Source organism: Bombus huntii, chromosome 4, assembly GCF_024542735.1.
Source record: "Bombus huntii isolate Logan2020A chromosome 4, iyBomHunt1.1, whole genome shotgun sequence".
NCBI classification, from domain to species: Eukaryota; Metazoa; Arthropoda; class Insecta; order Hymenoptera; family Apidae; genus Bombus; species Bombus huntii.
The window spans coordinates 15226977-15247098 of record NC_066241.1 but is presented as its reverse complement, the minus strand read 5'-3'; the positions used below and the strand labels follow the sequence as shown (position 1 = coordinate 15247098).

Here is a 20122-nt window from a genome sequence, read left to right as displayed (position 1 = left end):
AATAAAATATATTTATATTAGGTTATATAAAATTTCGTTATCAACGCCTCTGTTGACATTTGTCATGTACTAAACGAAATAATTTGAATCATACTGATTTTCTCATCTAATACTTGGAGATGAATATACTCAATGACTTGTAGTTATACCTATAAGTTTATATCTATGCTTATAATTTATAATAGTACTTTGTACTACACATGCGTGCAGACGTAAGGCAATTATGAAAAATCTAGATATCTGATCATTTTTGTGGAAGACAAAAAAGAAAAAGTCATGGTAAATGTTACGAAAGGGATTTTAGTTGAATGGTATGTATAAAAAATAAAAATTGGTTTAAATTTCAAATGTCTTTATTCTTTGTAATCTAAGTCATCAGGAATATTGAATTGTTTATTGAGACATTCTACAGATATGTCAAATTTGTTTTTACACCAACTTTGAATAGCAAAAATGTTATCTGTCCATATATTTGTAACTTCTTTATATTTCTAAAAGATAAGAAAATTTGTATTAATTTAATGTAAATTTAAACCTTTTAATACTCTTATACCTGTACTTTTTCTCCAAGTTTAGCTATAACTTCTGGATCAGCATCACTGAATTTAGCAATTTGTTTATTTAATTGATTCTCTTTGGCTTTTAATTCTTCTAATTCACGTAATAAAATTTGTCTTTCCTCTGTATCTTCTTTTCCTATCTATACATTTTATACCAATAAATATATAGAAAAAAACATAACCTAAGTTTTGTAATTATATATCAACTAATTTCCTGTAACAATATTACCTTTTCTTTTTCGCAAATATCTTTCAGTTTTTGAAGTTTAAATTCTGCTTCTACTATGTTTTTTGATGCTTCAGAGATTCTTTGTTCTATCCTAATAAGATTTTCTCTGCACAACATATTTATTTATTATTACTTTTAATGTAATATTATTTTTATATAAAACAGAATTATATACTTTGTTCCTACCCTGGAAAATTCCAAAAATATACAGAAGTACCAATCTTTTCTGATCTTACTAATCCATCATCTACTAGTGTTTGAAGTACATCTTTTACTGCCTGTGCAACAATCCCTTTTTCTTTAGCTGCGATTTTTTCTAATTCTTTTAAAGTAAAAAATTCTTGTCTTTCATAAAACAGTTGAAGCAGTCTTATACGTTTTTCTTCGAAAGAAACTCCTTTTCGTTTAGACATTTTATTTAAGTGACTGTAATAAAGTAATAAATTTTAATGGAAATTATTTATTATGTTTATAGCGATGCAGCTATGAAGCAATTTCTTTTACATTTAGATGAGACATTTGCTTTAGGACGAAAATTTATTATTCAAGATCTAGATGAGAGGCATTTATTTATCTCTGCCGATATTTTAGACACCTTACAAGCAAAAGTGGATGACCTTATGGATCAAATATCATTTCCTCTAGCTGAGAAAGGAATATAAGAACTATCAAAGAATGTCTTATTTATAACCTATTATAAAATAGGTTAAAAAATTGTGAATTACTATAAATTAATCAAATATGGCTGCTCGAGAATCTGGTAGAATAAAAGATGCATATCAAAAGAGAGTGCTTGATGAAGCTGCTCGTAAACGTAGACAGAAGAAAGCATTGGAGGCTTTGGAGCAAGATAATTTTCATGATGATCCGCATGCGGATTTGGGTATGTAAATACATTGCACAATTCTATTTGTTTAACAATTAAAATATAATTTTTTTATAGCATTGTGGGCGTAACAATTTATAACATTTTACAAATACTATAATTGTTTCAGTAATGAGCAAGAAAGTTCCAAAGTTTCAAGAGACTCTAGATAATAGAGGTGGTAGAAGAAAAAAGACCAGATCAGCGGAGTATTATAAACAACGATTTCGTAAAACTTTTGCTCAGTTAGTGGAAGAAGATCTAAATATTAATCCAAATCCACCTAATTATGCATCTGCTCAAGCACAACCATCCCGATTTCCAGAACGACAATTTTGTGCAGTTTGTGGTTTCCCTAGTAATTATACTTGTATTCCTTGTGGAGCTAGATATTGCAGTATGAAGTGTCTAGGTACTCATCTTGACACAAGATGTTTAAAATGGACAGCTTAATAAGTATGTGGTTATCATGAAGCTTATAGTTCAATATTATAAATAAAACATATTTTTCTTATTGTAAACGTAATAAGACTAATATATGTAAGAAAAAAGTATTCAATAAAATTGTGTATTTTTATATTAATATTTGGTACTCTTTTCTCCTTTTATGATGCAATAAACTAATATAATAAATTAAAAATTTTTAATAAGTTATAAATATATAGTAATTTCATATAATAATAGTAATTGTAAATATATTTATTGATATATAATTATGAGGAATTTGTGTTTTTTCATGTACTAAAATTGTATTACATATACAACATTATGTAAAACATTATTTATTATTTCAAGAAACTACCGTTATCGATTGTTTTAAAACTTATTTTAATAGTATGTATTGTCAGATAGAAGATATGTTTATAGTTTTTTATGCATTATTAAAAAACACTGTATACATACTGATTGCTTTGTACTTTGTTTATTGTTTACAATATTACTTACGTTTTAAATGATTATAAACAGTAATATTGCACGTCTGTATTATAATATTACGTAAATATTAACCTCACAAATTATTTGGATTATAATATAGCCAAAGGAAAGAGCGAAATAAAAAACACGTGTAAAATGAGCTGTTGAAACGTAGTTTCAGCTAACGTATTAACTGACTAATATAAATCTCTGAGAACAAGGCGGGAACGATTTTCATTTTATAAAAACAATGGCCCTCTGGTGGAATCTAGAAGAATCTTTGTACTGTGACGAAAGAGGCAGCAATAGAAAAGTAGAAAAACGTCTAGTGGTAGGACATGTAATCGTTTATAATTATGTGAAGTTTAAATTCGTGAATGTAATCTTTGTTCCGCCTAATATACGGACGGATTCGAACGAAATTGTCTATGTGAAAGTGTTACGTATTCGAGCATACTATAGTGTTGTGGACGGTTATTGTATAGGTTATAATAATACATAGGCATGTAAAATGTCATAGATATAACAATTGTAAAAGAAGAGTGGCTAATAAATTATTCTCCTGTTATTTCCAATAAATGTACGTATGCTTTATATGAGTTGTATTTTATGATTCTTTCGAATGCTCAAAATGTCGATTCCTAAAATGTTACAAATTTCCTCGTATTAATTAATGAATGTACGTGTTCATACCTTGTAGAAGTAGTTAATCAGATAGAAAATTGTTGGAATTTAATTTAATTTTATAAATACTGTTTTTGCTAATATTGCAGTTTCAAAAGACGAACGAATATCACGATTTGTTGGTAAAAGCGCGAATTTAAAACATTCAGTTTTCGCAAACACATTCTGCCCTCTACCGATCTAGATGAGTATCTTAATATGATGTTTTAAGCGTCGCGCGAAATGTTTGTTCTAACTTATTTTGGTTTTCGATCATTTGAAAGAGCATCGAGAGACTGCACCTTATATATTATTCAGTGTGATGTGAATTTACCTGTGATACGCTTAATCAAAAATTTTAAATTGTGGATTTTCGAGTGAGAAAGAATAATCGAAGGTAACATCTATTTTAAGAATGAAAATATCGATATTGTAGCACGATAGAATTTCCATTTTGTCAAATGAAAAATACGAGACATGGAAATTCTTTTAAACAATGTATGTACATGCGTAATTTTTATGTAATAATTTATTTTTATTCTTTAGGAACTTTGATATTAATTATGTTAAATCATGAACGCTAATATTAAAATTTGATATCAAAAATGTAAATGAAAATAAATGTAAAATGTAAATGAAATTTTGATATCATTTTTTAAGAGTTATTTTTGCAGGCTTGTATGCTTAATTTATAACTGTAAATCATATAGAAAAGTTTCACATTTTTATGAGGAAAATACGAATTTTATTCGCGTTTTCTTTTATTTGAACAACGAATAATATAACGTATTGCAAAATATTATGTTGAAGCGTAAAAACGTTTGACTTTTAAAAATCATTCAGTCAGTTTAATAGTATTGCAATCTATAAGAACATATAATTATACCTAAGTAACTGGTCTGTTGAACTTCCTCATCAACTGAAATTTGTATTTATAGACGGAAGTAAGACAGCTGAAGATAATTAGAATAAGCTTCGATGACTAACTACTGGTGGCTAAGGTGGATTTTGCAGCGAAGATAAGACCTTTGCAAATCGTGCAACCCTTTAATTGCAGAAGTAATTACTGTGTACCACTCATTGCAATAACACGATGACATTAGACTCTCAGACCGATAAAAGTTCATGCCATCTTGATAAGCTTTCGAACACGGACTTAGCTGAAATTCCATCCAACTATGGACTTCCTGCTGGAATAAGCCCGTTGGAATCTCAGGTAGCCGGACATCCGTCGTTAGATATCGAACGACAGACTATTGGTAAGCATCTGATCGAATTAAATGCCGCGGAAGATGAAATGCGGAGAAAACAGATTTATTGAATCGTCTCGATACTTAGTTATTTGATAAAGGAAAGTAGCAACTTCAAATGCGTCTTGGTTCTTACCTTCCCAAAGAAATAATGTTTTTCTTTATAAATCTCCCTTATTCATGCACCAATTTTACTATTTGTAGACTTTTTACACGATTTATACTTATCTTACTAACATTCAGTCGATCCATTCATTTTGTTCTACTTATTCTTTCTACATTCGTTCGTATTTGTACCTCTCACTTTCACTAGTGTTCCAGCAGGGGTATTGGGCATTTGTCCAATAGATGCGATCTGCGTAGTCTCCTTAGTAGGGATTACGTTTAAGTCTAAGAAGCTGACACCGATACCAAGTTCACCGATAATGTTTCTTTGTTGACACGCTGAAGTCATCGACAATCACCTCATCGACAGTCACTTCATTGACATCCACTCTTGCTGGCAGTTCATTGTTATCGAATATTACATTGTCCGCATATATATGTTATCATTAATTATGTATTTATATCTAAATATTCATTTTCGCGCATAAAAAAGATGAAGGGGAAAGGAAAATGATACAAGTTATATAGATAAATATTTATAAAAACTTGGTAACCTTCGATTTCTGTAATTTTTTAATACGCTGCCAAGGTCATTACCCCGAATCGTGTTGAGAAGGTTTTAATGGAGGATATATGTAGTAAATCAAATGCGTGGGCGGAGGAGGAAATAACTACCTTCACTTACGTTCATTTCTGTTTAAAATAAAATTAGATTTGGATTAGCTTAAATCCTTTCAGAATGTTGATCCAGGGAGAGGGATTCCATCCTCCGTCCACTTTTTTAATTCACTACTATTTGTGAATCATCTCTTCTACGGAAAGTCATAAGAACTCAGTTCTGCCAATCATAAGAAACAGGAGCGAATGTAGATAAAGGTGCATAATCAACGATAACATATGATGGTACGAATAATAATTACCGGTAAAAAAAAATGTCAGTGAAGTGATAGTTGGTGATTTCAATATATCGGCAAATAGATATTGTCGGCGAACTCGGTATCAGTGAAATTGTGTCGATGATTTAGAGATAACCCCCTTGGTGGTGGTATCACGCAGTCTTTTGCTGTCGGATTTTGAAAAGAATGATTTGCATTTCTTGTATGAGAATTATGCGTTTCTCATTCGTTTTATTTTAATAAACATCTTCTTCGCACTAGAAATATGATTTGATGCGACTTTGAGTTCGTTTGAACTGTTTAATCTGGTAATAAAGATATTTTTTCCATAAATTGCATCACTTCTCCTTTATTTTGAGAATTCAACCATAAAATTGCACTATATACCTATATAATGTCTCTTACATGTAAAAATATAGGAAAATATTATATAGATGTACATATAGGTTCAAGGGAGCTTAATCGTGATTTTGACAAAATGAGACAAATAATAATTTGTTGTTATAACTTAGGTTTGATGAAAATAATTTTTATTATTTTGTTGTGAATTTCATATTTATTTGATATAAACTTTATATAAGTGAAAGTTAAATCGTGAGAATTTTTCACGATAACATATACAGTTGTGCTACCTAAAAAAGTAAATATTGAATAATCATTTTTCTTAATATATGTAATCTAGCGGAATATTGTGTTATGAGTTTCGTTGATAATGGTTGTGAAAAGAGTTCCAACGAGCGAGTTGCATAAATACTTTCAACTGCAATTCATGAACGACAAGTTCATACGTGATATTTATTTCATACTTATTGCTATTTATTTAATACATTATTGTAAATTTCTCATTAAGTATTTGTAAATCTATATTTACATGGTACTTTGTTATTTTTATTTATGAAATAGGAAACAAAAATTATTTAATTTTTATTATGTAACCAATGATGTTATAAAAGATTAATAAATGTTGTAGGCATGTTACGTAGGTCGGACGGCTGTGTGTTTAAACCTGTTGTTAAACCGTTACTTGGGAAAAGAGAAATTTCGTTCTATGAAAACTTACAAACATCTCAAGACCCTGTTATGTTACAATTGAAGAATTATGTTCCACGATATTATGGCACAACAGAGTTACAAATTTTTGGCAGACGTAAGATATCAAAAATATCGAATTTTTAATTTGTTTCTTACATTTCTTCTTATTCCCTTAATTTCGTTCTCCATATGTTTTTCATTGTCACAATTGTATTTAAAAGTCATTTTAAGTAAATTAATATAAAATAGGCGATATTATACAACCATATTTTTTAAAACAAAATATGTAATTATTTTTTTTGCAGTTAAATTCGATAAAATATTCGAGAGAAAAGTTATGTAATTTGATAATGCAAATAAGAGGATCTTTTTCCGAATGTTCTTTTTTTTTTATTACAGTCACTGTCACTGTTATTTTATGAGAATACATGAATATTTTATTACATTCGGTGTTATCATATCTTTTATTTGAAAAACATAGATGTTATTATCTATGGTTGTTATAAAATACTGTAGAATTAGAAAAATACATATCTATTGTTTCTTTGTAAAGCTGTTAGTGGTTCTAATTAATTCTAAAAGAGGATTTTACTTAATTTACGATAACAAGTCATTGGATGTTTTTTCGAATAATTTCTTTTTATCTTTAACAGTAAAGAAAATAAATAGATCTTTTGCTTCTTATGGACAATTTTGCGTAAAATAGAAGATGAGTTGTGGTTACATTGATATATATTCGATGCTTAGTATGTTATTTATTTACCATGCATGTATTAATAATTATTAAAGAATTTACCCCAAGATTCTGTACCTACAATTAATTGCTGAAAAATCTCGGTTTCGTACAGTTTAACACAATATGATTAATCGTTTTCGTAAAATATTAGGAGTAACATTCCTTACGCTGAAAGATATTACTGATGGTATGGCGGAACCGTGCGTGATGGATATAAAAATAGGTAGACGAACGTGGGATCCTTTAGCCACGCCAGAGAAAAAAGCAACGGAAGAGTTAAAGTACGCCGAATCTAAACGCATTTATGGATTCTGTATAACCGGCTTTCAAGTATATTGCGTTTCTTCCGGGAAATTAAAACAGTTTGGCAAACATTATGGCAAGACTCTTGATGCTAATGGTGTCGTGGAAGGTATATCATTAACTTCAATTATTTTATAGGGAATTATACACAGCGTTATGAATTTACGAGCTATCACTAGCTGTTATAATTCAAATGTCTTTTAATGTTTCATTAGTCACGTACGTATAGTTGTATAAGTGGTATACATATCACTATTGGATCATATGAGGAACGATTGTAACGAAACGCTGGAAGCCGTTTCCAGAACACTTTAAACAATTTACTTTTTTTATTCAAACTATTCCAAATGGTGCCTTTTCTTTCCTGCGCAGCGCTGAAAATCTTCCTGAATATAAGTCCAGAAAGACCGCCCTGTCGTCAATTGATTGTGATGCTGCTCTCTTTCTTGTGGAAGATCTTACTATTCTTTCGTATGCAGCGGTTGTTCCGCTTTTATTCTAGTTCCTTATTGGTGGCATATGATGCAAAAAGGTTGCGGCATTATCTCCGCCTAAATAACACGAACGTCAATAAATTACCTAGCCACGTATCCACGCCATTTTCCTCCACAAGTAATTATGCAACCACATCGAATGTGTTCAAACACACGAATGACGCGACGAGTAATTCAGTTTCAAGTATCGAAAGCAACAGGAATCGGACGATGGAGAAGGCACATTTTATTAAGAGGAGTATCAGCTTGAGTGGCGAGAATGATTCTTCGAGCAAAGAAAAGACTTTGAATAGAAGTGGATCGTGTAGCCCGGACTTTAAAGTGGATCGACTCTGCCGTACACATTCGTACGTCAACAACTTCGACGACGACATTAGAAGAATGAAAGAAGATTACGATGATTTGCTGAATGAACTTACCAGTTCGATGAAAGAGAAACAGAACTGGGTTAGAATTAACATGATCGATTTCACGCACGTCTTCCCAGCGGAGGATCAAAATGCTCTTGATCTAAATTATCTAGAAGGAATCGAAAATCTGATTAAACTCGTGGAGATGTTCCTAGTCTCCAAGGATACCACTGCATGAACCATATTTATTATAATATAAGAAGTTGTTACATTTTTTCTTTTAAATTGCAATACGAGATGTTACATAACTGTATTTTATATTGTTTAATAAAATTAGATTAATTTTTGACGATAGGTTAGAGAAATCGTAAACCGGAAGTTGTAAATCGTGACAATGTATGCACATTACCACATAAATAAAATACGAGGTCAAGAATGTTCCGTGAAAGCTTATTGGGTATGTAACACGATCGAACAGTAAAATATTTATTGTTTTAGAGCTTTCATGGAATGTTTTTTTGTACCTATAGTTGATCATAATGAAAGCACTGAAAACTGAATCTTAATTGTTTCGCACCAGATGTAACAACATTTCTAACGTTCACATTCTTCGATGCACCCTCACTTGTCGATATTCCATTTTACTAAAAACCATATTTGTTGGTTTTATATACCTGGTCATACATATGTATTCGTAATTCGTACAACAATTGTTGTAATCATTGATTCCTCATACTATTTCTTTACTTATCTTTTTATCGTACAAATAAGATTGTGTAATCATACCTACTAAATACGAAAATTGTTATATTAATATAAATACAAAACATCCAAGTGTTAATGTAAAGCTTGAATATCTTTATTCCTACCCTTTTGAATAAATTTAGGATTCTGATAAAAAAAGATATTGTGTCTTATAATCTTTTCAAATAGAAACAACAACAAAATTATATTTATGGAAATACATATGTATATGCGTATGGAGAGGAACCGATCTCTTCTTCAAGAGATCAATTTTACTACCATGCTATTTACTTTTGTATTTATTTTTAATTCTATTGTATTAAGTTAATTCGTATGTTTGTAAATATTTTATTAACGAGGATACAAAAATAAAGATAAGAATACGAAAGCAGTTATGTGTACCTGATTAATTAATTTTTCTGTAACAATTAGATGTAATGTACGCAGTTTTTAATTTTTTGCGTTTTCTATTTTTGAAATTCAATAATGCAATAATTTACAAAGTTATAAGGATATGAAAAGTTGTCATGATCAATACTTGCTAATATGTTAACTAGCAAATGCAGATATTTGATATGAAAAGTTATTTTAAAGATATTGAAGTAGTCATATTAATTACTTTTATCACTTAAAAATTAGAAACGTTTGATACGTTTTATTAATATAATTAGTAAAGTTTTGTCTTCTGAGTGCAAAATTGAAAACAACATTTCATTCATTTTGAGAAAAGTTTAATCACAGGAAATAACAAGTTATTGTTATAATAACGAGTTTAGTTATGCCCAGATAATAAGAAATTAGAAATTATTTTTCATTAATATTTAATTGTCAATATTATGGGTACATTAAAAAAATTAATTATTCATACATCTGGTAGGACAAATATAAAACAATTCATTTTTCAGATTTTTGTAATTGAAGTATAAAATTATCATGTGAACAAAATGAGAGATTTGCTAGAAAAAAATGATAGAGAAATTAGCAGAAAAGTAAAAATACAAGATAAATTCGCTATGAAATAATATTATTTACTTGGTATTAACAGCTATTAATAATTGGAAATTATACTACATACATATTTTATTTCAATGTAGATATTACTAGAAGCAATTATAATTCTTTTGTAGATTTCTAAACGAAGATAACGTTTAAATAAAATTAATATATAATTAATTTCATAAAAGTTTTGTCCAATGTCACATTCCGTCTGTGATTCCTTTTTAAATTTTTGTATAAACTATTTATTTATTTATTTAGAAAACAAGATCGATCTGTTAAAAAAAATTGTTTACAATTCCTTTTTGCAATCGTTGCTGCTTAATACTATCGATAATTTAATAATTTTTTAAATTCAAAGGCAGATTCAAATTAGAAGAAATAATTATTAATTATAATTATTTAATAATAACTCAATTAAGTGGTAGGTTATTAAAAAAAACTTTTCGTTATTGTATATTTTATTCGCCATTCACTCGTAAACAGTTTTTACATTGTCGCTCGAATCGTCGAATCAGCGTACCGGCACGACATGTCAACTGATAATAGTTCATAATTTGCTTAATCTCTCGTAACATTTATAATAATATTTATATAGAATATTTATATTTGTATTTATATTCATATTTATATTATACATATATTATGTATAGATTGCTTGCTGATCATCGGCTATATTTACGTGGCACATTATTTACCATAGTATATCTGCTTATACATTTCAGCATTGTATACATCACACGTTCTTACTCTTTCTCATTCGTACGTACTTACACTTTCAAGAGTTCGGTCATCTCTCGCTCGCGAGCTACAGTCTACACTGTTTACGGCATCCGATGATTTATAGGATTACAGGTCAGTCAGCTTTTCCATTTTAATGTTTCTTTTTACGCGTTCTCTGGACGAAGATAGACATAAATAGGAATTGTGTGACAAAGTGTAACAAAGACCGGAAGTATAAACGCCGGTTAATAGAAATCGAACGTGAAGAACGACTCGACTTCGTGCGATCTTTTTCATCGGTAATCGGTATCCGACACACGTGATATGTACCTACGTATGTTCGGGTATGTTCGGATTTCAATCCGTTCACCAAATATCGTCGAAGATGATATCCTAGTGCTATAAATTCTAAATCTTATAACGAAACGCCATTGGAATTGCGAGCTCGATAAATTCATGACGATTATTAGTGCCTGAACAGAGGAAACCTTCGAGGGTATCGGTACCTAATGTAATTACATACTGGGAGCGCGATTAATGGTAAGGGGTTCCGTTAATCAACCCGCAAACGCGATTACCACGGTTCAAATTGAATTACGTGTTCCGAATAGCAGGAAAGTCTCTGATAGCCAATGCGCGACAGAAACGATCGCAATGTACTACATTCGTTTATGTCACTGTACGTTATGCGACGTGTGGTAGAAAGGAAATTTGATTATCGATTATACTTAAATATAACGATATATAACAAAGTAATAATGTAGGGATGACAACTGCGTTAATGATAATGATATTAATATTAATAAGAAACAATGATATTCTATACCACATAGTGAACGTAGATGCAACAATAAACAAAATAAGACTATTAAATACTTTTAAACTTAATATATATATTGAACGTAGTAAAATAAAATTTAATTCCTGATTGATATAGATGTATAAGTTTGTTAGATCATACGTGTTCAATTTTTTGCTTTATATATTTGCATGAGTGTTTCATTATTCAGTCATATCTGTGGATCTTTTGCAAAATAGAAATTTTGTTTCAAAAGTAACTAGATTCAAAATTTCGTTGATTATTTGGTTAAAGAATTGGCAAGTGCGCATTATATTAAGAAACCATAAAGATTTCCTCTAACGCGATAATTTTTTCTGTTGTTGTTGCGACCTCTCAACAGGTGGTGATCAGTTAAATTGCAACTGCTCGGTTGGGGTCGCGAACCTTGAACGATATTAACGCTCAAGGTGGAGGGAGATTAAAGATGCTTGTAATTTGTATGTTTATTTGAAGTATCTTGTATGAACGTAAGTCTGGTTTAAACGTAAATGAGAGTCTTTAAACGTAAGGTGGAGCGTATTGAACACAAATTCTTATTCTCGAAGCGTCTGATGTTCATATTGTAGGTGTCAGTCTAAGGGGTGGGTTTTCGTCGACGTTTACTGCGAGGTGGGAATCTGTGTCTGTCCAATCCTGTAACTGTCGAACTGTCTCGAGCGTTTCGCAAATGGTGCGTCTTGTGCGTACCTGGTTAAGGATGCGTAACGTAACGTCTCGTTAGTGACATCGTCTAGTGGTCTATTGTCAAGTTCTCATCTGATGTCGAAGTTTATGACACGTCGTTTGCTATTGAGCGGATCTGTCGAGCGCTTAAGATGCTAATTAAGTTGTAGACGTAGTACGAGTTGTAATTTTATAATTTGCAATGTGAGAAATTTCAACTTCTCAAAAATAGCAGATGTGCTGTCCGTATCGTAAACTGAGGATAATTTTATATCCTCAACATTTGTTGACAGATTTTAAATTATTAAAAATAATTAACACAAATTATATTTATTTATAATAATTTAAAAAGATAAGTCAAATGTTAAACAATACCTATATGTAATAATAATATTTTTAGGGGAATATTTCCGTGGCCTATAAAGGATTCTTTTCTTAAATCATTTTCATCTTTTTATCTGCAACTTCAAACAATAAGTTTAGAACAATAATTGCAACAATTGTGTATACTTATAGAAATTAAATTTTTCTGTAGCGAATCTCAATTTTTCAATATTTTTAGTTATTAGGTATTTCTCCTCTTTCAATTTAATTCATACATACCGTTTTTTAAACAATACGCCAAGTAACAATGACAAATTCTCTGTTTTACCTAATGTCGATAATACAATTTATACAAACTAATTTTCGCTTCAATGTTTATGCTTTCGCTCAAAGTGCGTTAATGTACTCAATTGCTCAAACTCGATTTAAAAAAGTAATCGAATTTTCTAAATCTACAAGAAAAGTACAAAATCGTGCAGTTACGTCTTCTTCTATAAAAATGATACATAACGATACGTGTAACGCAATAAAGATTGATTTCACAACAAATTTCAACCGAATGACCGCGACAGAGATCGCGCGATAAATTTAGCATCTCGATTGCGGAAATGGAAGACGAGGAAACGTGCACCCGCGCACCCATTTGAATTCTGCGGTTGTTAACCGCATGAGAACGCGAGTTCCGTTCTTCCTCGGTCCATTCTATTGAGAACGTTAACTAAAAAATTTGTTTCACGTTCCTCACTCGTTTTGCATCGTTTAACTAATTTGTCTTCATTACGTGTCTGAAGTGCCCCCTTTTTTCTTTTGAAACTTTCGATTTTGCAAAGTGGAAGGTCCCGGTTCCGAATATTTTACGCTTAACTCTTTCCCCTAGTCTCTAATTGTTTTCAACTCGTCAACAGCTTTTTATACCATCGTACATATCATTTATGCATCACGTGTCATATCATAACATTGTTATTATAACGAAATGAATAGAAAGGGCATATTACAAAACATAACAGGGCATAACAGGGCATAACATCAAATTTGTGTATTCAAAAAATTTGTGATTAATTCCAAATATTGCGAAACCACGTTAAGATTCTATTCATATATCGTCAGTTTTTTGTATTTTTATAAGTCTTTTGGTTCCATTGGCTACTTAGTAGCTGGTTTTGAATATTTTTGTGTCGTAACTAATTACAACATTTATGGTTAATTAACTTTTACTGCATATCATCGGTTGCTTCAGGATGAATGCGAGATATTTACGAAAAATGTTTTAAACGAATAGTATACGTAATTTAGGACTTGTTACTGATGCATACGTTCAAACAATTCTTTAATTTACAATTCAGTAAATGAATTATGAGCATGTTAAATTCGATACTGTTAATTTCAGAAGCTACATTACCATTCTTAATATATCCACAAATAATTAATTTCTTTTAAATGCTTATTAGAAATGCTTATATTTTCAAGTAAATCAATTTCTTTGATTTCTGTAACGTTATGAAATAAATTTACATGTAGAAGTTTATGCAGAATATAAATTTTACGTGACACTAGTAACATGTATTAATTAGTATTAATAAAACGTTCCATATACATATTAGTTTTTGCAGTACAATCTTTTTTTGTTCGACGATATTCAATACAAGTCATAAATGATAATAAAACAAATATAATCTCCAACAAATAGTATAAAAAATTTACTTTTACAAAACATGATACGTACACACAGTACATTTTCTTTTTATATATTTTATATATTTAACAAAATAAAATATATAAATAAATAAACGCGATGATATAGCATAAACGTGCATAATATTAATTTTGTGAGTAAATTTTGAAGAAAAGGATAACATGCACACAAATATATAAATGTGTGTTAGTCAAGAAAAATTTTCACTGATGTGGCTTTTACAAGGAAATGACTGACAATTTCGTAATCATAATTTATAATTTGTAATGAATTCAGAATGTTACGGAAATATAAATGCATTCTCCTAATAATATTTTTTTTTAAAAACTCTCTTTTGAACTGAGCCACTCATTTAATCAGATAACTTTAGGAACTCCAATATAAAATTTAGATTTCGAATGTACACGTTTAACTCTTTACTATAACAAAACGTTATATATGGCAAGATCATATGATTTATTTTTTTCCAAATATGTCAGAGCTTAATTTCCATCGAAATTGGATAAGTTTTAATGAACTTACTTAAAGTTAAATAAATTGAAATTCTATAAGTTCAGTGAAAAGGACGTATTCACAAAGTTAAATCAGTCTGCAGAAAGTCATTTACTAATATCATACAATCGAATAGCGTCGTATCCGTTGCGTATCGTATATATATGCAAATGTATCGTAAATTAATAATTCAATCGATAACTATAAATTTATTTTCTTATAAAAACATAACTTAATAACAAGCATAATGTTTTCACTAAACATAATCTAATTATTAACGAACGGTTAATGCGTAAACTATTAATCAAATATATTTCATGTATATTGTTTTAATTTAAGTCTCTATCTAATGAGTATAAATCAATGGAACGACATGTTCTAATAAATAAATTACATTTAAATATAAGCGCAAACTTAACTCATCCTTTTTCTCCAAAATATGTATAGATAATATTTATGAATAGAATAGTCATGAATTGATCAATTTATTTTGCGAGAATTTTAACTTCGTTCGGCAGCGAGTACCGTATTACAATTGCATAATATTAAATTTCGCTCATCAATCATATGTAACTTCAATCAGTATACTATAGATAAGTAAAACATGTAAGATAACTAATTAGTTACACGTGTTCATTAACAATTGTAATTCGATATGTTTCTAATTCTACCAAAGCTCGCTATTTAACATAATAATATAAATACTGCCAATTCTTACAATTATCGACATTTGGAAATAATAAAAAAAAATCTATTGTAAGATAATAAAGATTAGCATTAAAAGCAATTGTCAACAATAAATCTAGTATTTTGCCTTTTCTTGAACATAATATAATATGTAGGGATAGAGAGAGGAGCGATGACAATGTACGAAACCAACGAAGATGGAAAAGTCGGTAAAGGGGCCATTTATGACATTCGTGACAAAGAATAAAATTAATGAACACGCGTATAGAGCATGCTGGTCTGTTCAATGCCACGTAATAATTTTTTCTCCACGGCCAGCCAATGGACCATGTCGAGGACAGCGGCCAACGTTTAATCGAAATGATTGATCATGTAATTACGTTCAACAGAATTCTCTATTCGCGTACAAACATCGTCCAAGAAATTTACCGCGACTCTTTAAACGACTACCAATTAACGATAAAAGATCGACGTAAATGTCGCAATTATGAGAATTTGTTTCAAAATTAACGTCTTAACGAATTAAAATTAGTTATGTGATCGATACAATACATATATTTTTATTCGTATTGAATAAAAAATGATAAGAATTTTGTTATATTTATTTCTTTTTTCTCACTTTTGGAAATTTAGTAATTTTCTACTGAATGCAGAATAAGCGTTTGTCGAAGCAAAACATGCGTTCGCTAAAATCAGAATACTTCAAGCGAAACACTCCATATCGTTTATGTACATTTACGTAATATATACATACACAAATTTAACAATATATTATAATAAAATGAACATAATCTTTTGCAACTAAATATGTTGAAAAATTTATTCGCTTACTCAATGACTGTTATTCATTTAAAATATACCTATCTGATTTCTTATTCTTCGAAATAAGGTGATAGTAAACCTATTACACATTTCAAACATCAGAAAGTTTTGCACATTTTAACATTACAAAATTTCATTATCTAATTATCTATATTTTTGTTTATTATTTAGACAGTAGAAATGCTATTTTCCCCTTTTTATAAAATTTGTTCTTTCCTAATCCAAACCCAATTCTATCCTAACCCAAACATCCACGTTAGACATCCTACTATGCAGATGTACTTATATATGTACCTCGTACTCTTCTATACAAGTGTATGTTTCGCAGAGATTACAAAGGTATTTCAACGACGAATTATCCGTTATATTAGTAAGCTTCGATATTCAATTGGACTATTTTTAGCGTGATTCGATACAGTGTTAACGAAATATCAAATTCTTTTATATGATACATACAATATTCCATGTACATATATGTACAAATCTTCTGTGATAGGTGTTTAAATACTACCGCGAGCCTGTGTACCTTTCAACATCGGAATTTCCCGTAAAATTTTGGCGAAATCAGCGTCTGCAGAAAACAAATGTTGCACGATGTGACTTCGATTCACTGGAACGAAATTAGCCGTGGTTCGGTGAATTCGTTCGCATAATCATAATTTTCGAGCATAGCCACGAAAACGAGGCGCGACATTTCAACCTCGTTTTTTTGCTTATTTATTGCGGTCTACGCGGCAAATTGAAAACGGATGCGGGCTAGGTGGCAATCGATAATTTCAGGCTGTTTTCGCATCACGCTTCTCGTACGAACGACAATTTTGAAATATATATTGACCAGACGGCGAGTAACCGCTTCGATGCCATGGAAGCGTATGATGTTTGCGGCGAGTTAACACGATCGCTGTAGCAAGATGTATTGCTGGTTGCTGTGGTTCTGATCACATAGCGACGCGCCAATGCTCGTCAATCGTCGCTATTCAACCAGTAAAATTGTCTGGACCGTTCCGTCAGAACACTAGCAGATTTTTGTTTGCACCGCCTGGATGAAGCTACGGTTTCAAAGAGCTAACCATTCTACGTTTCTTTTTTGCTTTGTTGATTATTTCATTCGTAATTATACCGTGAAAAATGGCCACGGTTTTAATAGTGTACGTTGTTATATAAATACTTCCCCAATGATCTTGTGCTTTTTTTACGTTTGTAATAGTTTTGAATATCTATATTTATCTTAGCAGTGTTCCATAATTTTTTATCCGTCATTGAACTTCATTTCGCGAGATGAAAGACTTCGTTTCACTAGTGAACGACGTTTTATAGATGTGTAGAACGAGTGGGAAGATCAACTTCCGATTTATCTACCAAGTAACTACTCGGTATAACATAATTACGCAAGATTAATAAAGTTTTAATAGATAATGGTTAATTTCCTTCAAGAAAGTCTATATGTTAAAGAGTACAAAATTTGTAGCGATGATCCAGACCAATAAAAAGTATTTGATCGTTATAAATCATAAAATAGATATTTTGAAAATGTAAAATATAATTTTTATATCTCCTTGTAAGAATATTCGATGGAGTGCAAATTCAATAATGAGTAAAGAATTTGTGTATGTTAGACAATGTGTAACAATGTAATTCTTCAATGTAATTCATATCTGTGAATGTATATATTTCAATGCAACACAGGGCAAGACGCATTAAGCGATACTTATAAACAGAGAAATAATATATTGCAAACATGTTGACAAATATCTACTTACATGTATCGCAAACAAAAAGGTTAATTGATAAATTTTTTTCGTTAAAGCAATGAAATTTCTATTCAATTTAACACTTTGATGATTGCTATTTGTTATCCATATCTGTATAAGTTATCCTATATTCTGTAAAATCATTATTATATTTATTTATTCTATTATTTTATTTCATAGGTAGTATAGATACTCAATATTCTTGTATACCTGTCTTACTTTTTTCGATCGATTATGGAATAGATAATTCCATAATATGCAAAATAATAAGAATTACGATAAAAACATATACAGTGAAAAAAAAGGCACAGATCTGTTTTAACGAGGCATTTTACATAATAGCAGACAATGACGATTATAACGATATAAATGTACAGCGTGTACTTTCATGTAATTATAAAAATGTTGCACGTATGTACTAAGGGAAGTGAATCATTGGAATGTACTACGCAATCATGTTGTATCCATGATCGACCTCTCGTTAAAATAAGCTCGGCAAAGATGAATCTTTTCAAACGAAGTGCGTCATCAAAGTGTTAAGAAGACAGATATTTTGTACATTTTTTACACTTTTAAAATAAAATATCTCGTTCAGACTAATTATGTTACCTGACTGTAATCAACTTGATATCGCCTTATCGATATAAAACTTTTTATTTACTTAATTCGACGTATCCTTTCAAGTTTCAAATAGAGCTAAGGTAAATGATTCCTTAATTCCTTAATCTTGTGTTTTGTTTCTCGCGCATCATTTTTTTCGACGTCGTTTTAGTCTATCCATATTTTTTATCAGATATCCACGAAAAATCAGATTATTTGAATTCAAGGAACTTATCAGAGAGGTTTAAAACTTGAATTCAAATAATCAATCTGACCGAGTTTGATACAGATGTAACGTTAAAAATAAGCAACAAAGCAATCTTTTATTTCACCATAACAGAGAATGTTTCGATTTCATTCCTGCGTGGACGTGAATGTTTTGCGTTCACGAAATCTTTCGCAAGACAGACGTATCGCGATAGAACGAAACGTTTCGGCGTAAGTAAATGAGACGAAATGTAATTTGACGGTATCATTTCGAGCGTCTGTGACACAGACCAGACAGACAGAGAGAAAAATAACAGAATAAATGGCACGACGTTCTTCTGTGTATCGAATAGTACGGATTGATCCATGTAATTACATAGAGAACCGTGGTATTACAAATAGCAAACTTCGAAATGGTGAACGTAAAAGCGACTGTTTTATCGAGATTTTATTACGTCACAAAGAGACGCGATCGTATCGCGCAGACGATTCCTAATTTCTTTATTTCTGTGGATCCGTTTCCTGCGATCTCGAAACAGTGTCATTGCGACGTAATTAGCGTTTTTGCTCGTAGTTGGAGAGCTCGGATTAGTTTTTACGAATATTACGTGAAAATAGTTATTCGTACATGCTATTTTAGTCGATTTTATTTTGGTATACTAAAAACATTGTCAATTGTTTGATATTGTTAAATTAAATATTTTTTGATTTTTATATATGATCTTGAAAAATTTTATTCTGAAATAGCAAAATTCATGAATTTTATTTTCAAATATTATTCGTCAGTAATCTTCGTAACAAAGAATTGTGAAATTCCTTAGGAATTATTTTAGAAATATTTAGTTATGTGTAATTCGTTGATAACGTACGTGTTATGTTAGTTGAAGGATTCGTTACAAAAATAACTCTTGTCAAAATTTTCGATTTTTTAGATAATAACGCGTTCTGTTGTATTGAGTAACATAGTGGTATTGACATTTTAAAAAATCATTTGTATCTTATTGTTGAATGAAAATTAATCGTTTCTATAAAACAAATTATTGTCACGAGATCTATATTTTCATAATTTAGTTCAATGGTTAGTTAGTAACATGAATAGTTACGATGATGTAATAAATATGCGTGCATAAACATATTTTGTTTAGGGAAATTGAAATATATATTGAATATCATTAAAGATG

At 30.2% G+C, this 20122-nt stretch overlaps 4 protein-coding genes across 7 annotated transcripts; 3 read left to right on the top strand and 1 right to left on the bottom strand.

Moving 5' to 3' along the window:
* Positions 1-115: 115 nt before the first annotated feature.
* LOC126864430 (general transcription factor IIH subunit 5) lies at positions 116-1672 on the top strand. Its single transcript, XM_050615795.1, has 2 exons — positions 116-311; positions 1265-1672. Exons 1-2 carry the CDS (start codon positions 277-279, stop codon positions 1449-1451), a joined length of 222 nt encoding a protein of 73 aa, XP_050471752.1. The 5' UTR covers positions 116-276; the 3' UTR covers positions 1452-1672.
* LOC126864426 (meiotic nuclear division protein 1 homolog) lies at positions 336-3410 on the bottom strand. 2 transcript variants are annotated; one of them, XM_050615787.1, is made up of 5 exons: positions 3263-3410; positions 976-1215; positions 790-895; positions 554-700; positions 336-491 (listed from the first exon to the last, which is right to left on the bottom strand). In XM_050615787.1, exons 2-5 carry the CDS (start codon positions 1200-1202, stop codon positions 354-356), a joined length of 618 nt encoding a protein of 205 aa, XP_050471744.1. In that variant the 5' UTR covers positions 1203-1215; positions 3263-3410; the 3' UTR covers positions 336-353. The 2 variants fall into 2 exon arrangements, with proteins under 2 accessions (XP_050471744.1, XP_050471745.1); XM_050615788.1 differs by lacking the exon at positions 3263-3410 and adding an exon at positions 2600-2792.
* LOC126864428 (zinc finger HIT domain-containing protein 1) lies at positions 1530-2237 on the top strand. Its single transcript, XM_050615792.1, has 2 exons — positions 1530-1672; positions 1785-2237. Exons 1-2 carry the CDS (start codon positions 1531-1533, stop codon positions 2105-2107), a joined length of 465 nt encoding a protein of 154 aa, XP_050471749.1. The 5' UTR covers position 1530; the 3' UTR covers positions 2108-2237.
* Positions 2854-9533, top strand: LOC126864416 (inositol polyphosphate multikinase). 3 transcript variants are annotated; one of them, XM_050615757.1, is made up of 5 exons: positions 2854-3149; positions 4171-4491; positions 6454-6630; positions 7403-7663; positions 7927-9533. In XM_050615757.1, exons 2-5 carry the CDS (start codon positions 4326-4328, stop codon positions 8634-8636), a joined length of 1314 nt encoding a protein of 437 aa, XP_050471714.1. In that variant the 5' UTR covers positions 2854-3149; positions 4171-4325; the 3' UTR covers positions 8637-9533. The 3 variants fall into 3 exon arrangements, with proteins under 3 accessions (XP_050471714.1, XP_050471715.1, XP_050471712.1); XM_050615758.1 differs by having other exon boundaries at positions 2859-2900; XM_050615755.1 differs by lacking the exon at positions 2854-3149 and adding an exon at positions 3482-3629.
* Positions 9534-20122: the final 10589 nt, after the last annotated feature.

Excerpts from the sequence above, each read along its gene's own strand:
- LOC126864430 (XM_050615795.1), top strand. The coding sequence starts at position 277 with ATGGTAAATGTTACGAAAGGGATTTTAGTTGAATG. Across the intron at positions 312-1,264 it reads AAAGGGATTTTAGTTGAATG|CGATGCAGCTATGAAGCAAT; the intron begins GTATGTATAAAA and ends TTATGTTTATAG.
- LOC126864426 (XM_050615787.1), bottom strand. The coding sequence starts at position 1,202 with ATGTCTAAACGAAAAGGAGTTTCTTTCGAAGAAAAACGTATAAGACTG. Across the intron at positions 896-975 it reads TATTTTTGGAATTTTCCAGG|AGAAAATCTTATTAGGATAG; the intron begins GTAGGAACAAAG and ends TATGTTGTGCAG. Across the intron at positions 701-789 it reads ATATTTGCGAAAAAGAAAAG|ATAGGAAAAGAAGATACAGA; the intron begins GTAATATTGTTA and ends TAAAATGTATAG.
- LOC126864428 (XM_050615792.1), top strand. The coding sequence starts at position 1,531 with ATGGCTGCTCGAGAATCTGGTAGAATAAAAGATGCATATCAAAAGAGA. Across the intron at positions 1,673-1,784 it reads TGATCCGCATGCGGATTTGG|TAATGAGCAAGAAAGTTCCA; the intron begins GTATGTAAATAC and ends TAATTGTTTCAG.
- LOC126864416 (XM_050615757.1), top strand. The coding sequence starts at position 4,326 with ATGACATTAGACTCTCAGACCGATAAAAGTTCATGCCATCTTGATAAG. Across the intron at positions 4,492-6,453 it reads TATCGAACGACAGACTATTG|GCATGTTACGTAGGTCGGAC; the intron begins GTAAGCATCTGA and ends TAAATGTTGTAG. Across the intron at positions 7,664-7,926 it reads TGCTAATGGTGTCGTGGAAG|CGCTGAAAATCTTCCTGAAT; the intron begins GTATATCATTAA and ends TTTCCTGCGCAG.